The following is a 24,326-nucleotide window of genomic DNA, read 5'->3' as shown; positions in this document are numbered from 1 at the left end:
AAGACTTCAGCTCTTGAAGTGCCACATTAACTCTCTGTTCACTAGCAACAGAGGTGCAAGAATTGTACTTTTCTTGGAAATCTGTTGTGTGTCTGCAGCATGTGCTTTTTGTTTCCTGGCATACTTTCTTATAATACTCCAGCAACTGTTTCTTCCTTTCCCTCTCTTCCCCCAAGGAAACTTGTGATTTTGTTACTTTTCTGAGACAAGCTGAACTGGGAAGAATTTGTGTGAATCAGCAAACATAGAAAAGAAGGAAACTGAATATTAACATGTTGAACTGTCTGTTAACCATTATTTTCCATCGACTTAATGAGTATGAGTGAACACAAGGGCAGACTTTTCTAAGAACTTTATTAACTTCTTTCCTATAATTTGCTTGAGCTCCAAACTTTTTTATTCCTTTGAAGGCTACCTTTCATAATTTCTTAGGGTGTTTGGGATAGTGGTGATTGTTCTTTTTGCAGCATACTAGTTCACTTTGTGGATTTTATCTCATTTACCTTGTGATAGCTAGTGGTAATGTAGTGCTTTTCAGCATTACTCATTGAAGGCAGAGTGGTTGCCCCTGACAGGGAAAGATGATGGTAGATTAAGACTGTCTTCAGGAGGTACAATGTTGAAGGCAATGCATGACATGGTATCTGAACAATTTGCTATCACAAGAAATCAATAGACTAATACAATTCCCTAAAGCAAAGAAAAAAAGAATGCAATAAAAGGGCTCAAAGCTGTGTTTGAATGTTCTGCCACTGTATATTGTCATTAGGTGATTCACTTTCTGAAGGTGAAATTGGGGCGGTGTATTGAGCATGTTTTTTCTCTGTGACATACTGTCTACATACCTTTAAGACCAGAAACAGGTATTCAGGCCTTTATGTCTTCATGCTTGCAATTTGTGCTATTAACATAGCAATCTAAATAAATAGGATTTTATTTGCCCATTATTTATCTGCTCATTAACCCTCAACATTTGGTTTTTAAACTCCTTTGTTCAGCTATTTCAGGCTGATTGTTGAATTCTTATTGTCTTAAAAGCATTGAGGTAAAGGGCAATCTGCCTTGGGAACCCTCTTGGCTACCTTTTTTCATTCCCCACGAGTTACAACTGACCTTGTTCTCAGTCCTACTGAAGCTAAACAGACAACTGAACAAACCTTGCATCGGCTGCCTAACACCAAGTCAGGTGCAAGCGCCCTGCATATGTTTAAAAGTTTGAACGCAACACCAAAAGATAGTCTCTTCAACAAAAAGCTTGAGGTTTTTTCTACTCTAATTAGAGACAAAAATCAATAAAAATTTTGTCTGATAAAAGCATGAAACCCAGCATGTTAGGTGGATGTATGCCCTCGTATTGTCTTACTGTCATAGGAAGCTTTTACCTTGAATTCTTCTGACTTGCTTTTTATCGGATGGGGAATTCTGAATAGAAAAATAAGGACAAACAAGGTAGCAGAAGATACAACCAGCTGTGCTGTGTGGCAGGCCTGTAACTACAGTGGTGGTTATCCCATTGCCATATGGCAGCTAGAGAGACTTTGTAAGCGGTACTCCAAAAGTTCCTCCTCATTTTGGTTTTTGTAAGAACTGTGAGTAGGTCCTTGCTTTCCAAGAAAAAGAAGAGGAAATGTTTGCTCCTTGCCATTAATCTCAAGGTCTGTTTGTGGAGGGTTCAGTTAATACCCTGACTAAAATTAGGACAGGCTATCTCTGTTGAAACATGCCAGAAGAAAATACCAGACTAGTATCCGGAACTGTGATTCTCTGACCAAAAGGCCTGTAAGTTGAAGCAGATCACTTTTAATTCCTCAAAAGGTCACTTCACCAACATTCGATGCTTAAGGACAACACTCGTGAAAGCAGAATGGCATGTATTGCCTGCAGACCAGCAAAGGAATTTACAACAGTTCTTTTTAAAAAACAGATATAATTATAAACCCCAGTATCTTTCAAAAATAAGGAACTAAAATTGTTTAGTAATAAGTTTGTGTTCAAGATAACTGTCAGTTGTCGTTGAGTGATTGTGGGTCCTGTAGTGGCAGTATCAGTACTTGCATGCAAACAGTATGATACTCAATGGTTGTACAAAGTTGACCCTGTCACTGGCAAGCAATTAAGTGTGTGATGATGTCATATTGGCTTTTATTTGTGCATGGCACTTCCTGGCTCTGCTGAGGGTCTCCATACAAGTCTGAAATATCTGTGGCATTCCAAATAACTGGCAATAGTTTCTCTGTTTCAGTGATGAGATGGATCTTTCTAGGTTTTACCAATTCTTTTTTTTCAGGTGGTGATATAAAGCACCATATAAAATAATTGCAATTACAATTTATGAAAAAAATGTTACCTTGACTTTAGGTCTCTTTAGAAGCTGATTGTCAGTCACGGGGAAGCTAAGGTATTTCTGCACTTAAAAGGTAACAAGGAAAGGTAGTCTTGTTGATTTACAGCAATTGATACTAACGTATTCTTTCCTCTAAAACCAAAGCAGTTTTAAAACTGAAGAACTTACAATTTTTAGTTGACTAATGTGAGGCTGATATCTACCAGACAGCAAAAAGCTTACTTCCCTTGCTCCTTGAAATAACAGCTGATGTGTTTTTTTTAGCCCTGTCCCTGGAAGAATAAAACTTGGTAGATGCAAAAAGTATTTGATGTCATGACATAGTTCTGAGTCTATTAATCCGTGTTGTCACTACTGATCTTTCAGAAGTAAACCTGTTTTTGAAATAGTCACCTTATTGACGTCACAACTTTTATTGTGACCAAATGAGTATTTGCTCATAAAAACACAGCCCTCTTAAACTGCTCCACACACTCAAATTGCGCTGACACAGAACAGTTAGTTTGTAGAGCTGCTTGGTAAATGCTGGCAGCAGTCCTTTTCAAATACCATCTTTAGCAGATCCAGAGTCATGTGCGTGGAGATTGGCAGCCTGTGTGAGCAGCTCTACCCGAAGGAACTGGCGCTTGCAGAATGCCCGTTCAGTGGGACCGCAAAAAGTCTATAAAGAGCCAGATGTGAAGACACTGGCACGTGTGCCTCCCTGTATCACTGTGCAAGCTGTGAGCAAGTATGTGGGGTGCTTATTTGAACAAACCTGCAGTGTTGCATAGTCATTCTTTTTGATGCCATAATGACTTCGTGAAACTTGCGCAACATAAAATGGCAGTTGCAAAAGACTAGCTGTACCGAAGTACCTGAAGTACAGAAAGGGTGTTAAAGCCCTTTGAAATACTAAAATGCACGTACATAAGAACAGAGTTTGAAAAATTTATGTTCAGAGTTAATGTCCATAAGAACCAACACTGATAAATATTAGTATATATTAGTAAATATTTAAATATCATTTATTATAAATGGTAGATGCTGGTAGGCAAATTTGACTTCTCTACAGAGCCCCTATGGTTCTGTTTGGCAATGATAACACACTATTTCAAAGTACCTGTAAACCCTAGATTAGTCAGGACATGCAGGTTTATATCTGTACTGTGGTCTGTGGTTTAATATCAAGCCAACATTATGTGGGGCATCCAGTCTGACATTACAGCCCTTAGGAGCACACGTTTGAGACATACCTTTGTCCTTTACCCACTTTTTGTTCTCAAACAGAAAGATCCTGGAAGTTCTGCTATACAAAAACTGTGTTGTTGTCTACCAGATTCACAATGCCTGTACTGTAGTGGTATGTTAAACATCAAAAGGACATGAATATGTCCATAACTGTCATCAGTGTATGTTTTATTTTGGCTTCTAAAGGTGTCTGGTTTAGTTTATTTTTTTTCTTTCTTTTTAAAAAAAAAAAAAAAAGTGTAGCAAGTTTTCCTAGAGTTCTGGTCAGCAAGATAAGAGAGCTGGCTGGAGAGCCCAGACCTTGCAACCTTGTGACAACTTCATGAAGTCATTTGAGGAGAGAAATCAGTTTTGTTACTTATTGCCCAGGACTGCTGAAATTCTCAACTTGATTGGAAAAATGAGCCACAAATGTGGAGGGTGATAATAGCCCACACATTTCTTTGTGATTCATGCTTTGAGTGTATCTTACAGCCAGTATGACTTTGCAGTGAGCAAAAAAAAAAAAAAATATCTGTTCGCAGCTGTTGATGAGTCTGATCTTGGTGGGAGGTAGAGGCAAGCACAAGTCATTAAAAATGCGAAAACAATCTTTCAGTAACTGTTTCATGTTGCAAGCTTCCAGCTGGACAGCCTGATCACAGGGGCGGCGTGAAGCAGCTGAAGTGCGGTGCCAAATTTGTCTGCTGTGCCTGTTAATGATGGCACAGCACAAATAAGCTACATTGTGCACTATGAAACACCAACAAAGCAGATGTTCCTCCTCTTCATCTTTTTATAACAAAAGAAAAATGCCCTTAGAAGCTGGAATTGTCAAGTAAAGGACTGTTATTTGGGACTGAACAGGGATTACTCGCTCAAAGTTACCTAAGCCCTGCGATCTGCATGTGCACGCTGCTGTGGCTGTGTGCATGCATCAGTGCTTTCCATTTTTTTTTTTTTTTTTTGGCTGCCCTGTGTCCTGAACTGTTGGTCAGGGTTGTGTGGATTCAAGTTATTACCTGCCCTTTGCCTCCTCCCTATGCATCCTCCACATCCTCCTTTCTGTCAACCAGAAGGAATTGTCCACTGCTCTCGTGTTTCGCTGGGAAAACACCTAGGCAGGGGACGAGTTGAGTGCAGCAGTGGGGGTGTTGCTGGGGGGCTTTGGCAGTGCATGGGAGACAGTGCAGCACGCACTGGGTGCTGATGCTCTCAGGCACTGTGTTACGTTGGAAAGAATAGCTGCCGTGAGTACAGCTGGGGAGTCTCCAGTGTTATATCCGTGTGCTGTCTTACGGCTTTCTTACTGCGTTTCTTTCGCTCTAAATCTTTCAAGAAGGAATCTCATAGCTATTTTGTAATAATGCCTTCTGGTATACCATCTTGCTTAAGTCTTTTTTTTTTTTTTTTTTTTTTTTAATTCTGAATCTTCTCAGGAAACTAGCCTAACAGCTTGAGAAATACGTATATTGAGATTTCCTAGCTGAGTCCTGCTGATCCTGTTTGTTGGCAGCTGCAGCTGAAATTGGTGCTGTCCTGTGTAGGAGAGTGAATGGATTAAAGCAATGTGTAAGTGTGGAGAAAGAGTTAGAATTTAACTCGGGATCCCCTTTCTTCAGTCTGTGGCCAACTAGGTTGTGCACTGAGGGTTTCACGAACCATGTGTGTAACACTGGCAGTATTTGTCATTCCCAAACTGCACGCTGGCTCCTAAATATGCTTCTAATCTTGCAGACTGACACCAGGTCTCTGCATGCCAGGCAGTGAGTGACAGGGTACAGATTAAAACTCTGTGATGAAGCAGAGCTCGTGTAGTGCTGTTTATCAGGACCTTTCTGTGGTATCAGGACTGCAGCTACAGACTCCAAATTGCATTTCTTTCCTGGTGCAGCCTGTAGCCTGTAATCATGAAAGGGCCTGAAATGTCAGACAAATCGTAAGCAATACTGTGAGCTTTTTCTCACCTTTTTTTATGCTTGACTGAACCCAGGATATAAAATTAGGGTATATGATTTTGTTGAAACTGTGGGTTTTTTCCTAATAAGTGAAACTAATTTGAATTCAGTTTTGAAAATGGTCTTCTAATGCTCAGAAACCTGTAATATATGCAGTGGCCTTTGTTGCAAGACTTTGAACACTTGGGGTGTTTATGGCAGGTGATGTTGATCACAGCTCAAGCCCTTGCAACCTCCTGAGTTTTCTACCAGGACTGTATATTGTAAGTCTAAGAGGTAGATCTAAACCAAGGGGGAAATATGGTGAAAAAAAAGCTTTTGGTTGCCCTTTTATTTCTTCTTAATTCCTAATATTTTTGCACTTTTCTGAGAAAAATCCTCCAGTAAAAACAGGGCAGTCAAATAGTTTTTCCAGTGGGGCATGAAGGGAGTCAGATCTACTTTCAACAAGGGAAATGAGTGTGAAATAGTGGGGGTTTTCCATTTGTGGGTCACTTTTTTTACCTCTGTTTCATTAAGTAAAATATGTCTGAAGGTATTTTCTTAATCAGAATTATTCTATACAAATTATGGTTTCTTTCTAAGGTGTTATGCTACCACCAACTCAATTCAATCTCTATTTTGCCCATAGTTGGTCACCAACAGCAACAGTTTCAGAGGCTCTTGTTCTGTGGGTTTTTTTACTGTTGTAAAGAATGTAAGAGTGTGTTTTTAGAAGTTTTGATGCAGTACACAAACTAGTATCATCCCAGGTTCATCCTTTCCTTGTAGAACTAACAAAAGCTATTCATGGATTAAAATAAATGCTTCTCAATATTAATTCTATTTGCTTAAATCTATTTGGAAAAGAAAAAACCAACTTTGCTTAGGGGAAAGAAGAGAAATGGAAGCTGTATTTCTTTATGCTCATCTTGATGTTTATGTTCATCTGATGAGCCAGACATTTCAGTGCAACCCTAATCTAACAGAAATTATCAGCTTGGTGCAAATCCACAGGATATTAGCTCCAACTAGATCATAGTATCTCCAACTCATTCTGCATTGAATCTCTTTGAGAATCATGTGATAATTCTTGTTTTAAACTCCTGATACTGTATCTCTGCAAAAGTGAGGACTGAAACACACCTCCAAAAAATAGGCCATCCCTTGGAGAAAAGTGAAATGAACTCATGAGATATGCATGTGACATAAATATGCATGAGCAATTTCTGTAGAATATAAGCTCTACAAAAGACAGTGCTTTTTTAGCTTTTAGGAAACATTTCTGTCTGAATTAGCAGCTGTCAAAGTGGCATGGTTGAAAACATTTTCTGCTGTAGAGAGATGAAGCTTCAGCTCTTCAATTTAGCTTACCCAGGGAAGCAAGTTGAGACGTAGTTGTCTTACAGCTCTATAAACCCAGCAAGGTACCTGCAGAACTTCTTTGCAAATTCTTTTGATACTGTCTTGTCCTAAAGTGTGCCAGACTCTCGCACTTCAGAAATGTGAGAATTTTGCTTATATTGGAGAGTAAAGAACCCAGGAGATAAGGGGAGATATAAATAATAAGAAAAAAATAATACTGTGTTCTGTTCCAGAAAATGAATCAATGTGTGTTTAGTGTGATGGCAAATCTTTGTTCTGCTTTCAGAATCTAATTTTGCCCAGCATTATGTAAATTGTTTGGACTTCTTTTGCAACTCCTGTAGAGTCTTTCCGTTATGCAGAGCACCTTCCCCTCGGCACCCTTCCTGCGTGCACAGGCACTGTGCCCCTTTTCCAGTGCAGTGACAAACATTAGCATTTGGTGCCTGTTTCTGGCAATCAGCAGCCTTCTATCACTGGTAAGTCAGAGTTAAGCTAATGGAGGTTTCAAAGAGGCTTCTGAGGTGACCAGACTCCTGTTTTAAGGTGAATCTGGACATTGCAGACTGGTTGAGATCCTCTCTCTTCAGTTTTTCTGCTCCATCGTAGAGAAAGAAGCCTGGTCTTAAGTTTGAAAAGTTCAGATTTGGACTGAGCTCATCTTTGGTCTTAACGTTTCAAGCTGACATTTAGAAAATAGGGAAATGAGAATGAGGGAAAGAAATTTTGAAGCATGACTAGTTTCAGCTTTCATCTTCTAAACTAATAAATCTAATCACAGCTAGAAGAGTTCTGGAGAAGTCAAGCTATTGAGAAACATCGGCACAGTCCATCAGTTGTAGACAAGAACTAAAATAGACGTGCAGCATTTAGAATATGCATTTCCTTCTGCACTGTGGTCTGTAGAATTATTTTACTGAAATGACCTGCTGCCAGCAAGACACCAAGTGGGCTATCTTACTATCTCTTTTGGCTCTGAAACATGAATAAGAAAGTTTAAACAAAGCTGACAATTTATTGAAGGCATCTTTTTTTTATCTATTTTGTGTGTGAGACAAAGCATTATTGTTCCTGAATTACCTAAGATTCTTGTGGCACCCAGTTACTAATAGGGGACTGAATCAGAGCTCTTTCTGAGATGTTTTATAAGTTTGAGATCTTTCAGTGTGTGAAACTTCTGACTGTCCAGGAAATGCTGGATTGGGCAGTGTGCCTGCACTGCAGCCAAGGCTTATTTCCTAAGCTGCAAGGCTGCAGTGGGTGGATATGGAGGGGGCATCAATGTCTTCTAACTGAATAGTTCAGCTAGCACTATCAGCTTCTGTATGTTGCTTCTCCAGTACTGTAAGGTAATTAATTATGTACATATGTACCGAACTTCTCATTGCAGTGGTATGGTTTTTGTCCTTAGCATGTTTTGACTGCTGCTTGCAAAGAAACACTTCAATGATTCTGGGGTATTATTGTGGAAGAACGGCTGACTTGGTACAATCATTCACTCGTGAATGTACAATCATTGAAGAGGCTGGGGAGCGCTGCTAATCAATAGAAGGAGACGTTTGTTAAACACTTTTCTTCTCATGCTTGTTCTCTTGAATCTCTCCAGTAGTGTTGGCCCCTGATGGTATTCACGTTTGCCTTCTGAATTACCAGCCTTGCTGTTGGTGAGCAGGATTTAGGCTGTAACATGGTGAGACTCTGCTCAGCAGGCACAGCCTCAGCCTCATCAGTTATCTACTTCTCCCCCATCCCTCTTTCTTACAGTTTGAATGTTATCTATCTTTCGTGTGTAAGAACTAGTACTTCCATGCCAAGCAGACTGTGGGTGTGTTGCTGCAACTGCCTGACTCTGGGACTTCTTTTTTGCAAGATCACATGCACTCCAGTCAGGTAGTATCAAAAACTTTTCTGCTTCAGGGCTTTTCTGAAAGCGGACTCATGTCATGGACCTGGGTTTATGAACAGAAAATTTTATTCTTGGGTGCTTTTATAATTAAAAGTAATAAAATTAGCACTGCAACTGATCCAGTCAGTGCTTGCAGTTGGAGAAAAATAGGAATGGTCACAGAAACTTTATTATTCTCCTAAATCTGTTAATCTGGCATCTTTCTGGAGCATTAATTCCACATTTTGCCTGACAATTTGACTCAGAAGCATTTGATTCAGTTAGGGTAGTTTGTTAGATTTCAGAAATGTGTATGCTGGTATTTGTATTTCTTTTTCTATACATCTTCACTCTTGAATGTACTTGGTTCCTCTTACGGGAACAAGTGAGTTCATGGAGTCGTGATGCTGCAACAGATGCTACACCTCAGGCTCTGAAAATCCAACTGAAAAATAGTGATTTTCATATGATACAGATGAACTTCCCATTTAAATCTGGTGGTTTGGGTTTTTTTGCCAGGATGGTAGCTCTTCCTTACTGCTACTGAGAAATAATTTCATTGCTGTTCCAGAATGATTCATTAACATGTGGCTTGCATTTTCAGGAAGGCAGTCTTGTAGAGACCACATTTCTGATCCTTGTTTGTTTTTACAAACGCGAAATGCAGATGTCTTCCTTGTACAAGCAAGTCAAAGGTGTTTGTCTGGGTCTGCCATGCTGGGGGCTTAAGATAACAGCCCTTCCAAAGCTGGCAGTGGCACTTTGTCTGTACAACGGGAGAGAGACTGTGTTGCCAGCAGCAGCCCCATACTCCATGCTCCATCTAATCACAGGCTTCAGTGCTGGGAGGGAGGGCAGTGCTGCCTGGGTGGCTTTTGTTTTGAGGGTCACATCGCTGGTAAAGTCGAAGAAGGTGGCATACCAGATCTTAGAAAGCGTGAACTAATGGTTCAGTTCTTCTAGAAAAAGGATTATTTGAACATTGAAAATTACTCTTTTATTAGTGGGATTTCTTAGTGACCAGCGAAGTGGGCAAATCAGAAGGTAGAGGTAGGTAAGAGCCAATGACAAACCCTGGCTGCATCATATATTGGTGCTGTGCTGGTTTCACTCACTGAACCAACCATCCAGCACTGACAGATGCCAGCACAGGATGGGCAATATCATGTGGCACGAATAGGTCAGTTGTGTTGTGTCATGAAATTGCACCTCTTCAGTGGGGTACATTTATAAGAGTAATGAATATGCTGCTCCTAGGTGTGCAGAGCCTGGCTTTTTTGTAGGAGTGATGATTGTTTGTTTTTCCTTCTAGGGTTGTGTTGGGGTTGCTGTGTGTCTGTATTATCAGGGCATTGGATCCTGTGATTCACCCATAGTAGGATTCAAGAAGGCTTATGACTTTTCAAATCATGATTTGTACTGACAGCTTCTCTAGGGAAATAAAAGGAGCTTTTTGTGCAGCTAGGACGGAAAGTCTTGTGTTTCCTGTATGTGTAGCAGAGAGAGAGGTACTATGGTGATAGCTTGTCTTGGAGTGCAGGAGGTAGAGTCCTTTAACGCTGGAGGGTGTTTGAATGCAGAATGTGTGGACCACTGGGCTTGCCCAGGTGCTTCCTAGCACAGAGAGGAGTGTGGAGGCAGGGTCTGTGAGCCTTCTGAATTCCCCTGGAAGAGGTGTCTTGTTTGCAGGAGACCTGCTTTGTTTGAACTGCAGGGCCTGATAAAGGTTTGAAAGGATCAGGAGGCAGGCTGAAGGTCCAGCAGCTCAGCAGATTACTGTCTTGGTGGGTACAAGCCTTTTTGTGCTAGCGGAGCAGTCTGGTTTCTTCTGAAATAAACTAATGCATAGAAGCAAAGGAGAACTTGTTTGCTTATACCCTTGTAACATGACTTTAAATGTCACGTTGCAGTATTCTAGAAGGTGCTTGGGCTAGCACGGACTCTGCTCGTGCTTGCCAGGAGTCCACGTAATGCAAGCAACTCTGTATGGAGATAGTCCCTGTCACAGTAGCTTTCTATCTCCCTATTCCAGTCCAGTGTATAATTTTCTTCTCTACAGCGAAGGCTTGGAAAAATGTTTTGGGTTTTCCCCCACCCTTTGCTGTCACAGCATGCCTGTGTTAGCAGCTTGTTACTGCTTCTCCAACTCAGTAAGTGGTATCTGTCTGCCCTGTGTTTCCTACTTTGCACACTGAGTGAGGTCCCTGATCCCAGTCTGCTCAGGGCCTCTCCAGTGGCGACTGTAGTCAGGACTGGATGTGGAGCTTCCATGAGCAGTTAAGCTAATCCAGTGAATTCTTGGTTCCTTCTTCTCTGTGCTGTTGTGACCAAATATGTGAGTTAGTTTGGGTACATCCATGCTTCATTCCAACCTGTATATTGCAGGTGCACTGGCTGTGAACATAATGTCTAGTAGTTTATTGGGAATTGAGTATCACTGAGATATTGTACTGAGTTTGTATGATTTATTAATCTTTTAAGATGATCATAGTCCTAAGCACCTAAGCAGAGGTGTGGCCTCAAAATATGCCTAACATGACTTTTTTTTTTTTTCCTTTTTTTTCCACTTAGGTATCACATGCTGTTGCAAAGCTAGTATTAGTTAGTTTCCACTGGCAAATTTCAGAGATTTTGGAAAGGTAAGTGTAAACAGTCTTATCTCTTCTGTGTTCAGTGCTTTTCCCCTTACTTTGCAGGATTGGTCAGAGTGGTCCATAAGTGTCATCTTGACAAGCATCTTTGAACGTGAAAGTAGGCCACACAGTCCATTCCAGGGAGGCAGAGGAAAAACACTGGTTTTGTTGAGGCTGCATTGCCTGTAAGAAATTTGTCAACAGGGAAAGGGTAGTAGTGGTGAATGTCTTTCAGTCTAGAGGAATTCTTGTCGTGCTGGGAACCCTGTAGATGCATTTAGCTTAAACTTTGAGATAACAGATTGAGAGTGCTGCATCTATATTTATTTATTTTAACAAATATAAAGATAACGTATGTTCTGTTTTGAACATATGAACCATAAATCGTAAAGGAGCACTGAACCTATGCTGATGTATTCTTTAGTAGTACATTCACATGGAAGTTTTTGCTCCTTCTGAACATAAGTGATGTTTTTTCCAAGCTGACTAGCATTTGGAGAGCAGGAGAAGATGATGTGAGAGAACTGAGAAGTGCAGCCCCTTTGTTGCTTGGTCACTGTAAACGAAGTCTTCCAACTGATTTCAGGAGGGTTCGGACTCTGCCGAAACATATACAGGAAGTGTGTCAGGAGGCACTGCTGTCTGGCAGCCCCTCCAGAAAATACTGGCTCAGAATTGAACATTGTCTGAAAATAGAGCACATCAGTCTGACTCATTCTGCCATGCCATTTTTGGCCCTGTAGCCAGCAACTTTGTCCAGAGAACATATGGGAAATGCATCTCCTGTATGGATATTGCTGCAGCATCTTTGGTAACTGGCTCGTTGGTTACCATGTATCCTGTGAAAGCTTTTCTCTGGGGAACGTGGAGGGCAAGACTCCCGTGTAGCAGCAGCTCAGGGTGATTCTGTAGGTTAACTAAGTAGGTTTAAACAGGAGGAAGTCTGGGGAAGAGTTTACTTCTAAAGCTATGACTTTGGAAGTTGTTCTTCAGTTAATCTGGTCCTCAAACTTCTGTCTTGGTACAAAGAGACATTCTCAAATGAAAGCTCCTTAGTACAATTACAAAGCGCTAGTGGAGAGGGAGGATTTACAGCATGGTCACAACAGTGAGGCTGCTATTTCTGAATTCATTGATATGTAAACATTCCTCTGCAATGAAAATCACAACCAGCAAAACTTGTAATTCTAAGGCTGCTGGTAGACAGCTTCATATGCCTAAAGGGTGATAATCTGTCCCATAGTAAATACTTATCTAGACTGGAGTCAAAATGAGACCTAACCAGGATAGTTTGGTTTTACAAAGGAACAGGAGACAGACAGGAGCCTCACTGGAGTGTGTTGTTATGGGTACTGGCTTAGGACTGCTCTAGGAGTGTGGATAGAAAATCTTAGCTTCAAAAATAATTTTTCAGGGGGAGGGAAAGAGTTATAGAAAAATATTCATCAAGGAGTATGAGGGAAATAGGAATCCATTACTGGGAGAAATATTATTCCTGTTTCCGATTTTGAAGAAACCCATAAATTTTTGTTATGAGAGTTCAGCTCACTGTGTGAGGAGCCTTACACAGGACATGTTTTCACTTCCTTTGTTGAAACTTACCGCACCATTTGCACAGAGCCTATTATTTATTCAGGTGAGAAGGATCAATTTAACAAAGCAAAATGTATTCAGAAATTGATTTGATTATTCTTCAATTGCCTTTTCAGGCACAAGTCTAATGCTGCCCAATTGCTAGTAGAAGCACGAGTTCAGCCCACCTCATCCAAACATGTAAGTATGCTAACTATTTTGGTCTGTTCCCTTGGCAGACACCTCTGAACCCACCTCATGAGAGGATTGCATTACTAATGACATAGTCTGTCCTGTGTTAACCCTTTGCAAACTTGGGTTCAACACCCTAACTCAATACTGGGTTTACTTTTTAAATGAGAATGCATTCGAGAGGTTTCTAACATTTAAATAGCAGCTTTGCTATTGTCATGCAGGTAGTGTTCAAGGATTTCTTGCCTCAAGAAAATTAACTTCTTTTTTGGGCATGAGTGATGGTGTACAATAGAAGAAGCAGAGTGCATGGGCTTGGCTACCTCTTCCAATTCTGCTGTCTCTGTAAAAGACACTCAAGGGAAGCTGTGGCTGCATAGAATGAGAAGAGCTTGTCTGTGGCTGGAGTAGAGGATTCCTGCCTGCCTGCCTTCCCTGCCCCCGCCCCCCCCCCCCCCCCCCCCCCAAGATGACTGCTGCACTGCTCTGCTCAGGAGTGCTTAAGCCAAATCTTCCAGTGGTGTTGCTGCTGAGCCAGTCAGTACTGATATTTGAACTAACTAACAGCCTCTGTTTTGCAGCCAGGACTACACAGGTCTTAGACTTTTGTGCCCCATCCACCCCCACCTTTAAGTAGAAACTTTCTGTTGCATCTTTACGGGTTTCATTCACAGTGGGCATCTTAGTACAACCCACAGTTACCCCAAAACACGTTGCCATGTGTCAGATTTTGAGTGATAAAATATTACATCTGAGAAACACTGTTGGGTTGGGGGGGAAGGGAGATTTTAAAAGCCTCATTTGGCATCTGAGCTGACTTGTAACAGCAATAGTGGAAATGCTAAAACAGCTGACAGGAGTAAGCTTCATGAATTCAAATTATCTGCCTAGAGTCCGGAAAAGAATCTTTGTTGTTTGACATACCTGCAAAGCAGTCCATGTATTTGGAGATTTGTCTGACTCTTGCACCAGCTGTTGCCCAAGTACTTCCCACTACAATGGTGATTTCATTTTGGGAAGGAACATGTTTCAGGTTAAAGTCTTGACAAACTTGGTCTGGTAGGCAATTCATTACAGTCTTTTTGTATGTGCTAGGGCAAGTTGCTCTGTGTTTCAGCTCCTAATGCAGTGTGATGATATTTTGGGGGCAGATGCTCGTACTGAGTGTCTGTAGAGCAACTGACCCTATAGGGAGAAGCTATAATGGCGTGCTCAGAGGGACAGCATGTGAAAGTTTGAGGTGGTGGGCATGCTGTTCAAGTTGAGCAGTTGATCTAGGCAATCAACACAGTTGCAGACTGTGACTCTTGTTCTGGTCCATAAGTGAGGCCACTTAGAACAAAGTTGCATTGTTTCCTTTTTCATGTGGTCATGCTATATTCATCAAGGATATTCATCAACAAGCTCTGTTGGTCATGTGGCTGTGTATCATGCTGCTGCTTCTCTGCGTCCCTGGCATGCAGAGCTAGGCATGGAAACTGGCGGCTGTCTCACATGAGCTTCTCAAAGAGTAGCAAAGGTTTAAGTAGATGAAAAGAGATTATATGAGCTTCTCTGTGAAAGGAGAAATAGTAATATAAACTTCTAACAGCTTTGTAGAGCCTTGCTTTTGATGATGCTGTGCTACACGTAGTCCTTCAGGTCTCAAGGGTGAGCCAAGATGTGTTGAAGGCTAGATCTTTTGTCTAGGGATTAGCTCTGTGCTACCCAAGGGGAGATCCGGACTGCTTCCCAGTGGTTTAGTGAAGCAGTAGCAGAATTATGCCTGACTTGAAACAAACCTTCTAATCCTTTTCAGCTGAAGGGATGGTACCTGCTTTGTCAAACGTAGCATAGGCAGAAGATAAGAGATGTGAGGTGATGGTCTGTGAACTCCCTTTCCTCTCTGTATAAACACTCTACATGCTGCACTGGTTCTCCTCGTACCCAAAACCATTGTCCAGCACAAGGGCACTGCTAAGCCTGCTTCCAGCTATAGCTGCTTTCCAGGGTCTGTGGAGCAGTGATAGATACTGACCCAGCTAACAAAGAATATCAGTAAATTCAGGGAAGGACTAACACAGTTATGTATCACCTCATTTTTCAAACAAGGCTAGAGTGAGAACCAGAAAAGTAAAGGTGCGTTCTGGGAAGCACTAGATTAGAGGCAGGAGCTGTTCAGTGACTGCCAATCTGTTGTGCTCCATGAGATTAAAGAGGTTCTTAAGGAGAACTGACTGTCGGGGCAGTGTAGCACCCCAGCACCCCAGCTGCTTATGAACCTGTTCTGGCCTGGAGCTCACCTGAGACCATTAGCACAATGAAGTTGATGCAAGTGCCATGATGATGGATAAGGTGAGAATACTCTGGGAGAGCTGGGATCCTTTCACTGTAATGCTGATTTGTGTCTCTCCCAGGCAATGGTACATTCCTCCCATCACTGCGCAGTGTGCATGCAGTTTGTCCGGAAGGAGAACTTGCTCTCTCTGGCTTGTCAGCACCAGTTCTGTCGCAGCTGTTGGGAGCAGCATTGTACAGTGCTCGTCAAGGATGGTGTTGGAGTCGGTGAGTTAAAGGTGGATATGGTGCTGGGTCTGTATTTGCCATGCTGGCCGTTCTGATGACTGGCTGAATTGGTCTAAAACATCTTGGTAATGAGAAAATGGAGCATGGAATGAATATTTGTGACAAACAACTTGAACTACCAATCTTATCTGAATCCCTGGTTTAGTGTTGGCATATCCCCAGGAGAGCATTCCTCCTGCCTAACAAAACATGCAAGTCCATAGATCCATTTGCTGCTTTTTTTCCCCCATGTGATCTCAAGAGCATGACTATAACAAGTTAGAGGCTGAAAATCTGCTGCATTTTGAGTTTGCATCTCTTGTGATGCACTACCCCTGTAGTGCTTGTGGATGCAAACATCTGTTCCCTTTGTGTTGGGTAGAAGCCAGTAGTTGCCAGAGTTGCTTTGGGCTTTTCCTAGCCTGTCTTTCATGCTGGCATGGCAGTAACATGCAATTTTCCACTTTAAATATCTGACCTTGTGAATACTGGTTGAAGCACTTACTGGTCCTGGACGCACATGAGCCCTGTCATCTTTCGGCGAAGACAGTTGGGCTTCAGCTTTTCAGCAGCCCCGATAGATTTGTTTCACAGTTGTGTCCCTCTTGCCACAACAACAGATGGCACCTAGGAAACTGTGTTGAACACTCTCTGTGCATTCACTCCTTGGACTAAGTTGCGCTGTGCTAAAATGTTGCTTTCTCAGGGGTCTCCTGCATGGCTCAGGACTGCCTACTTCGGACACCAGAAGACTTTGTGTTTCCATTGCTGCCTAGTGAAGAGCTGAAAGACAAATACAGGCGCTACCTCTTCAGGGACTATGTGGAGGTATTGCTTTTTTCAGTTTTAAAATACCCTGGGTGAATTCACCAATGACTTGCAGAAATTTTGTTTGAAGTGTCTTGCATCTTTGATTAGAACTGCAGTAACTGCAGCAAGATTTTTCCTGATAAACATGATGTGGCTGCTGCTGGAGGACAGCCTCACTGACAAAAGGCTCTAGTAGGTTGCCAAAGTAAATTCTGCTATAAGGTCACCCAGTAACTCCTTGGCTGGTGCTTCAGAATTCTCAGAATGTTGCAGCTGGGAACATAAAACTTCAGTCTGCGTTTTAAAGTCCTTCTTGCTCTTGCATAGAAATTTTAGGTTCTGAAAAATAAGTCCCTCATCTTACTGTAGCCCAAATGAATTGGCTGGCTCAGTAACATCTTATGTGAGGATTTTTAAATTAAAGCAGCAGTTGTTAAGGTTAAATGTGCAGGAGTATTTTGGTAACTGGGAACAGACTGGGAACACTCAAGAAGCAGGGAAGCAGTAAGAGAGGGGTGTCACCTGTCTTCGGTAAGAGACCCTTTGAGAGGGAACAGCCACCACAGGAAAGCAAATGAATACATTCTAGGGCATAGGGAGAGACTGGAGAAAGAGCACAGATGGGGTGAAAATTTTTGTTCAGTATCTTGATGGGGTCCTATGGTTGTGTTGCTGTGGTTGGTCTGTAACCCTCCATTTGAATTCCCTATTTTAGAGAAACTGTAAATAAACCTCTTCCACATTAGGAAAGGCAGTGTTAGTTATCTGCTCTGTTAGACCTGGTGACAGTTTTCACTTTTTTTCAACAGGAAATAACTGACTTGTATGTTTTTGAGGATAGGACTGGTTACAACTGAACAGATAATGCTCTTCTGCATCCACTTCTGATCTTGCCACTTTCATATATTCACAGAGCCATTATCAGCTGCAGCTGTGTCCTGGTGCAGATTGTCCTATGGTCATACAGGTACAAGAGCCAAAAGCCCGGCGAGTGCAGTGCAATCGTTGCAATGAGGTCTTCTGGTAAGAAACAGAAAAGGTTAAATAAAGATCACGGGGCGAGTGTATGCTGTCCTCAGAGCTACTTCATTTGCTTGCCAACAGGTTCAGTGTGTAGAAGCATCTCAAATGTTTTGCTGGAGTTGTTTGTAACTTGAGTTAGCTTGAGTAATTGGACGCTAGGGGTTTGACTTCTGCAGGTGGTCAGCCATCCCCCCACTTCCTAAACTCCTTGGGAGTTGGATGTTCTGATAACCAGGCAATGCAGGGCTTGAGTAATGAAGGGGTTACAAATCTGCCATTCTCATATTTTGGCTAGGTTACAGATTTTGGTGTAGACATAGTGACTGGTGGAGATTCTAGTAATGGATGTGGAGGCCTCGCTGCTGCCTGCTGGCACTGAATTTTTAAGTTTATTACAAGTATTTGACTCACAGAATGTCTGTTGTGTTTTGAGGCTTATGCAAGAATACAAGTCTGCTGAATAGGAATGCTAATGTTCCTTGTCTGACTTCAAGTTTATATGGGATCAGAGAAAAGAGTCTTCTGCTCCTGGCTCTCTAGGATCACTGCTGTTGAGAATGTCTGTGGAGCATAATACAACTGCTTTTAGAGACCCAGCTTACTGGTATCTCCATGCAAATGGCCCTTGCTCACCTGAAGCTGCTCAAATCATGCTAAGGCAGGTGCCTCGTATCTACCATTGGAATCAGGCTACTTGTAAAGCCACTGGTATGTCCCAAGCCTCTGCAGTCGTGTTAGAGCAGACATAGGTAGACTCTAGGGAGGGACGTCTCAGCTCTCAGACATGATTTGTCAGAGAACGCCTCGGTTGACTGGCATCCTGATGCTGGCTTCTGCATAAGGATGGAGCTTTATTGGAGTTCAGCCTTGGTCTTTGCACTCTAGTAATACACAAGTTAATTTGCATCTGTTGCCCTCACTTGGCCTCCCAGATTTTGGTCATCAGGAAAACCTCCATTCTTGAGTCGCTTCCTTGGAAATCAATATGTTTTTGTTTTTCTTCTTTCCCCCATTAAGCTTTAAGTGTCGGCAGATGTACCACGCACCCACAGACTGTGCGACCATTCGGAAATGGCTTACCAAGTGTGCAGATGACTCCGAAACAGCCAATTACATCAGTGCTCACACTAAAGATGTAAGGACAACCACCTGCATGACTTTTTCTTGTCCTCTAGTCGGTCTATGAAGCAAGATACAGTTGTATACATGTGTAGTATTGTGTGGGGCTTTTTCACAGACTGCAAATTCTCGCAGCTCCCTAAGGACTGTGATATAACACAACTGAATGAGTGCCTTGGGAACACTGTGCTGCCCTCCTGCAGGACCTGGTGGTCCTTATTCCAGACCTGGTGTGAATGTCTTTGGCAGCCAGGTGTGCAGCCCTCCCGTGGGCAAAAGAATTGTGGCTGCTTTGAAATGATCAGTGGAGGTGTATATCAAATGGAAGGAGAGAGTGTAGTAAGTGGGAAGTCAGTACCAAATAAGCCACTAGTGGTGTTTAAACCTGAATAACTGTGTGGCATAGTGTGAACTGGAAGTTGAGGGGGATAAAGCCTTGATTTGGCAAGGACTGCCAAATGGGATAGATGAAGTCTCTAAATTTGATGTTGAAGTACTTCTAGTAGATTTAGACCCCAGAAAAAGAAAAAGTATTACATAGTATGCACACTGCCTATAGATTTGTCTTTACAAGTTTTAGGTATACTACCTTTATCCTCCAGATTAGTTGTCTGCAGATTAGAACTTTAAAGTCTTCGGGGGATTTTTGTGGCCTGACTTCAAAACAGTTCTTAGCTGGCATTTGTTCTACTGTAGCCAATGACAATTGTGACAGGGCTAATTAGCTATAAGCTTCAGTTGCGTTAGGGAAGTGGACTAGAGATCTTAAATTCCCTTCATTCTCTGGAGAAGCTGTCAACATGTGATGGCATTGTTTCTGAAATGCTGTTTTGTAGAACTAAGGTTCTGTTCTATTGAGCATTGTCCTTGCATACATTTTGCCTGTGGCAAATTTTAATTGTAATATTTTAATAAGCGGCAAAACTCACTTCCTCCTTTGTACCTACGCAACCCAAAAAACGTAACTGAACGAGACACTCCAGAGCATCAGTGGAGCGAAGAAGTGCGCAGTTCGCTCTATGGTCAGCCAGATTCTCTGCAGCTACCTGTCATCTGTTAGTGGCTGCTGAAGGCAGGATATAGTGCTGATTATCTTGAAGTCTAAGTAGCTGTGGAAGCTACTGTCATACGTGAATTAATTGTGTCCCTATGCCAGAGCAACAGCTAAATGGTAACTCAGTGAGACCTTCAGTTTAACAAGGGGTAACAACAGCAAATTTGTTGTCTTGAGCAAGCAGTCCAGTGCTGCAGTGTAACTTCCCTGGCTGGGCCTTTCTCCCGCCTTTTTAAATTGACTTCTCAAGAACTGGGAGGAGGCAGGGTGTATGTAAATATTCTCATGTATGCTTATTTAAAAAACAAATAAAAAAGAAAGCAGGAGGGGAATAATTACAGAAGTGTTGTCATTCTCCAGAAGGTTGCTAGGGTTGGATCTAACAAATGCTTCTGTTTCCCCAGTGTCCCAAGTGCAATATCTGTATTGAAAAGAATGGAGGCTGCAATCACATGGTGAGCAATTCCTTGAATACGTCAAACCTTCCTTGTTCTAAGATTTTTTTTTCCCCCCCACTTTCCACTAATCAGTGCCTCCTGTCTCTTCTTTTTCAGCAATGTTCCAAATGCAAGCATGGTAAGTGGGGTTTGGAAGCAGTTTCATCTGCAGTGTTTGTTAGTGGTGATGTTCTCTTTGGTTTGGGGCTTTTTTTTGTGATATGAAGACAAATTATGAACATTGACTGAAGTATTTTTTCCCCCCTAGTAAAAGGTGAACAGGGTATTACAGACTTGCATGTGATAGCTTTATTTTATTTTTTTCACTGGCTGTGAATCTGAGCTGGGTTCTGATTCAGTACTGGTTTGGCTCCCTCTTCCTGGCATGTCCATTGTATAGAGAAGTCTCCATCTCTGCCATGATATTAACAGTGGAATCCATCTCAGAGAAGAGTATTAAATGCTTTCTGTGTAATTGTATTTGTCGTCAGCTGAAAATACTGGCAGAACTGAGCCATTTACTCAGATCAGCTTAAATCCTTCTGCTTAGTGGTGGAAATAATGAGCTTCAACCCAGATGAAACTGCAGGAGCGGTGAATTGTTCTGCCTGACATTATCTGTTGGACTTCTCTGTCCATCCCTGTGCAATTAGCAGTCTGAGTGTCTTTGGCCCATTGTGTGATCTACAAAATGACAGCTTGTTCTTACACTTATCTTTTCATGGCAGAATTAATTTCTGTTGCCTTGGAGTGAGCTGTTTTGTATTCAGCCCTCTAAGTGTGCCACTAGGAAATATTGTAATATCAGAACCTTATTTGGAAGATGATTAAAGATTACTGTCCTCTTTCATTTCCTTTGCTTGGGGTCCTCAGCAGCACTGGACATGCTTTGATGGATCTCTGTGACAGGGGTGAGCAGGCAAGTGCTAAGGTACCATGGTGACTAGCACTCGAGAAGGCTGGTGGACTCTGCAAATACAAATTTCAGTCTCTTGTATGAGTTACACAGAAGTGATTCGTATTGTAGCAACTTAATCTCCATCTCTTTTCCTTCCCAGTAGTACACTCACAGCCTCGCTCTGAAATCTGGAAATTGTCATGAGAGTTTTGCTGTTGCTCTCTTTCCTCCATTTTCTTCCCAGTTCAGTGGCTCCTAACTTGAAGTGTCTGTCATAAGCCACTGATATCTGAAGTTACCTAGGTAGTTCCCTTCTTGAGAGAACTGAGGGCAGACTTTCTTTTGCATGAGGTAGTTCACTTTTGGATTTGATTTGTTCATATTTTATTCAGCTAGAGGTCTGCATGGGTCAGTATGCCAGTGGTGGGGAGGATGCAACTCACAAATAAGACTGCAGGCTGCCTCGTCTTTAATCTAGAGTGACAGCCTGTACACAGCACAAACACAGTTCTTCCCATTGGTCTTGGTGCACAGGATGCAGCACTTCAGGATTTATTTTCTGTAGTTGCATGGGAGACTGTATAATGAAAATCTTCAAGACGAGCTGGTATTTTTGGCTCATTATTGCATTCCATTGTGCAAGGTGATACAAAATACGTATGTTTCTTAGCTTAGCAGAAATATCTGAAAACAGATGGGCTGTGTCTCCTGAAGCTTTTCATTCTCAGAGGTTTTTTTCTGTGCATCACAGTGAGTTTTTTGCTGTTTTCTGCAGACTTCTGCTGGATGTGTCTGGGAGACTGGAAGACTCACGGCAGCGAGTACTACGAATGCAGTCGGTACAAAGAGAATCCTGATATTGTAAACCAGAGTCAGCAAGCACAGGCCAGGGAGGCCCTTAAGAAGTACTTGTTCTATTTTGAGAGGGTAGGAGACATCTCCTTGGCCAGAGCTGCTGTAGCCTTTTAATGCTCCCTGCCTGGTGCAAAGGTCATTGCCAGCAATCTGCGTGCAAGAAACTGCCCAAAGAGAATCTGTGCAGAATTTTCAGGCCCTGTTGTTTTTCACTCAAAATCCTGCCCTGCAATTCCCATCCAAACAAGTAATGTTGCAGCCAAAAGAAATCATATTCGCTCCTATATTTTCTTGTGCTAGAGAAAATCGGTATTACCTGTGTGCCACTGTACCGTTTTCCTGCAGGCTGAGTGCTGCTGCAGTAGATAGATACTGCTCCAATCATTTCCATCTGGGATCAGGGAACTTCAGTTCCTTGCAGTATGTCCTTATAGAGACAAAGACTAAATAAACTCTGCCATGTTCAAAGCTCCATTGGCTGTAGCAAAGTTTCCCTTGTATTTCATGTAATCACATTTTTAAAAGTTGCAGTCAGAGCATCTCTGTCCACACAGCAGGCTCAATGCACCTGGCCATACAGTGCAATTCCAGAGCAGCATTCTAGAAGAGAATGCGGTAGATGTTAAATGCTGCTGCACTTCAGTTTCCCCATTAAAATGAGTTTATTCTTCACACCGTGAGCCAAGTCCTATGGTAAAATAAATGTGTTCGTTCCTGACTCTCCAGACCAACAGGCTTTGGGAAGTGGCTGTGTTTACAATGAGCACATGGATGTTGGAGCTCACAGAGCCCGTGTTAAATGTTGATTTAAACTCCTGACCTTTCTATGGAAATCCTTTGAGTAGGGGAATCGCCATTACTTTCTGTCTTGTTAGACGCAGGGTCGTTGTGTGACCGGAGGGCATGCCCACTCTGTAGAGCTGGGTTTGCTCCCTGCTCTTTGCTGCTGTCAGTCTGTTGTGTACAGCCTCCGCCACTTGCTACTGGAGGTGCTGCCTTGCTGTTCTTTCCCACAGCATGTCTTGCCTTGCTGGACTCCTGCCCCACTTCAATTTCTGCTTGCTAGAGCTTTTGCTTTTACATCAGCAGTACTCTGCTCTCATGCCGTTTTTTCTTTCCCTATCTTCCTACCCCCACCCCTTGCAGTGGGAGAATCACAATAAAAGCCTACAGCTGGAGGCACAGACATACCAACGAATCCAGGAGAAAATCCAAGAAAGAGTTATGAACAACTTGGGAACATGGATAGACTGGCAATACCTACAAAATGCTGCAAAACTGCTTGCAAAGGTGGGTAGTTTTGCCCTGTTTGATACAGAGAAGAGAATACACACCAGGATGCTGAATTCACAACACCAAGTGAGGAAGGGTATTTAGGGGTTGTGGATATGTGGGACAGTACCTCTGGTCTAGGACATGAACTAGCCAAAAATCATCTGGAAGTGTCCTCTGTGAAGCTGTACTTTAGCTGCCCAAGTTCCTCCAAGGAAAGGTGTAGGAAATTCCACCATGAAGCGTCCAGTATTCCTTGACACAAGGTAGCTTCTTAGCCTGTCCCACAGATGTGACTGTGCTGACTTCCAAGTCTGAGACTCTTGTCCTTCTTTTCTCTCTCTTCCTCCCGCTCCCTGACAGTGTCGTTACACCCTGCAGTACACATATCCATATGCCTACTACATGGAGTCTGGCCCCAGAAAGAAACTGGTAAGATGTTTTTGCTCTTCATTTTTTGCTGATAGCTTTTTGGGGTGTAGCTGGCAGCATGTTGGGCTGAATTCCAGAGCCTGGCAGTGTCTGAAATAATAGCCCTGAGTTTGAGGTAAGGACAGGACAAATAGTAGATGGTTTTGCACCTTTCCTCTTCACTTTGAGTTGACCAGCAGCTCAATCCTCTGATACATTACATTATTTTCCCAGGGCACTTCACTGCATTTTCACTAACAAGCAGTTTATCCAGAATGTTGTGAGGCTGGAAGTGTGCGTTTGTTCCTTGGTAAGACTTATCACAGTGCTGTGGGCCATATTTCATGTGAAGACCTGCTGGAGGATAGCTTTTCCAGCCTTGAATCAGGGTGTAGTTTTGCTTTTTGTTCCTTGCTGGCTTGGTGCATCCTGCGGGCTGGACGTGTCGAAAAATAGCCCTGAATTCACTGAAGAGGTTGTTTCTTTGACTCAGTTGTCCAGTAAAACCGGTTATCCAGTCTCTCCCTGTAGCATCATACATACTCTAAGACTTGTGGACAGATGTTCTCCTCTGGATCTGACTGTGCCAGTGAAACAAGTTACTGCTCCCAGCAGTGGTTAACAGTCCCTGTGCTCTGCCTGAAGAGCTGCTCACAAGACTATTTTGTGACCCATTTATGGCAAAATGAGCTGAGTTAGGAGAGATTTGTTACTTGCAGTGCTTTTAGGCTGACCGGGTTAATTCTGAGTGGTGCAGCTCCAGGGA

General features: G+C 42.4%; 1 protein-coding gene across 4 annotated transcripts in view; it reads left to right on the top strand.

Annotated features, from left to right (window-relative positions):
- The window catches only part of ARIH2 (ariadne RBR E3 ubiquitin protein ligase 2), a 34,796-nt gene that overhangs the window by 6,097 nt on the left and 4,373 nt on the right, over positions 1 to 24,326 (top strand). For 2 of the 4 annotated variants that reach the window (XM_055707022.1, XM_055707023.1), the window contains 11 exons: positions 11,312 to 11,379; positions 13,083 to 13,146; positions 15,534 to 15,681; positions 16,388 to 16,509; positions 17,405 to 17,514; positions 18,532 to 18,649; positions 20,092 to 20,142; positions 20,242 to 20,263; positions 21,798 to 21,949; positions 23,024 to 23,167; positions 23,513 to 23,581. In XM_055707022.1, the coding sequence (XP_055562997.1) occupies positions 11,312 to 11,379; positions 13,083 to 13,146; positions 15,534 to 15,681; positions 16,388 to 16,509; positions 17,405 to 17,514; positions 18,532 to 18,649; positions 20,092 to 20,142; positions 20,242 to 20,263; positions 21,798 to 21,949; positions 23,024 to 23,167; positions 23,513 to 23,581 (1,068 nt within the window). Of the gene's footprint in view, positions 1 to 8,721; positions 8,746 to 11,311; positions 11,380 to 13,082; positions 13,147 to 15,533; positions 15,682 to 16,387; positions 16,510 to 17,404; positions 17,515 to 18,531; positions 18,650 to 20,091; positions 20,143 to 20,241; positions 20,264 to 21,797; positions 21,950 to 23,023; positions 23,168 to 23,512; positions 23,582 to 23,794; positions 23,871 to 24,326 lie in introns of those variants that run through there. The other 2 variants (XR_008731726.1, XM_027806218.2) reach the window with 2 other exon arrangements.

This window comes from Falco cherrug, chromosome 4 (assembly GCF_023634085.1).
Source record: "Falco cherrug isolate bFalChe1 chromosome 4, bFalChe1.pri, whole genome shotgun sequence".
Classification (NCBI taxonomy): Eukaryota; Metazoa; Chordata; class Aves; order Falconiformes; family Falconidae; genus Falco; species Falco cherrug.
Note: the sequence above shows the minus strand (reverse complement) of the source record. Positions and strands in the feature narration are given on the sequence as shown.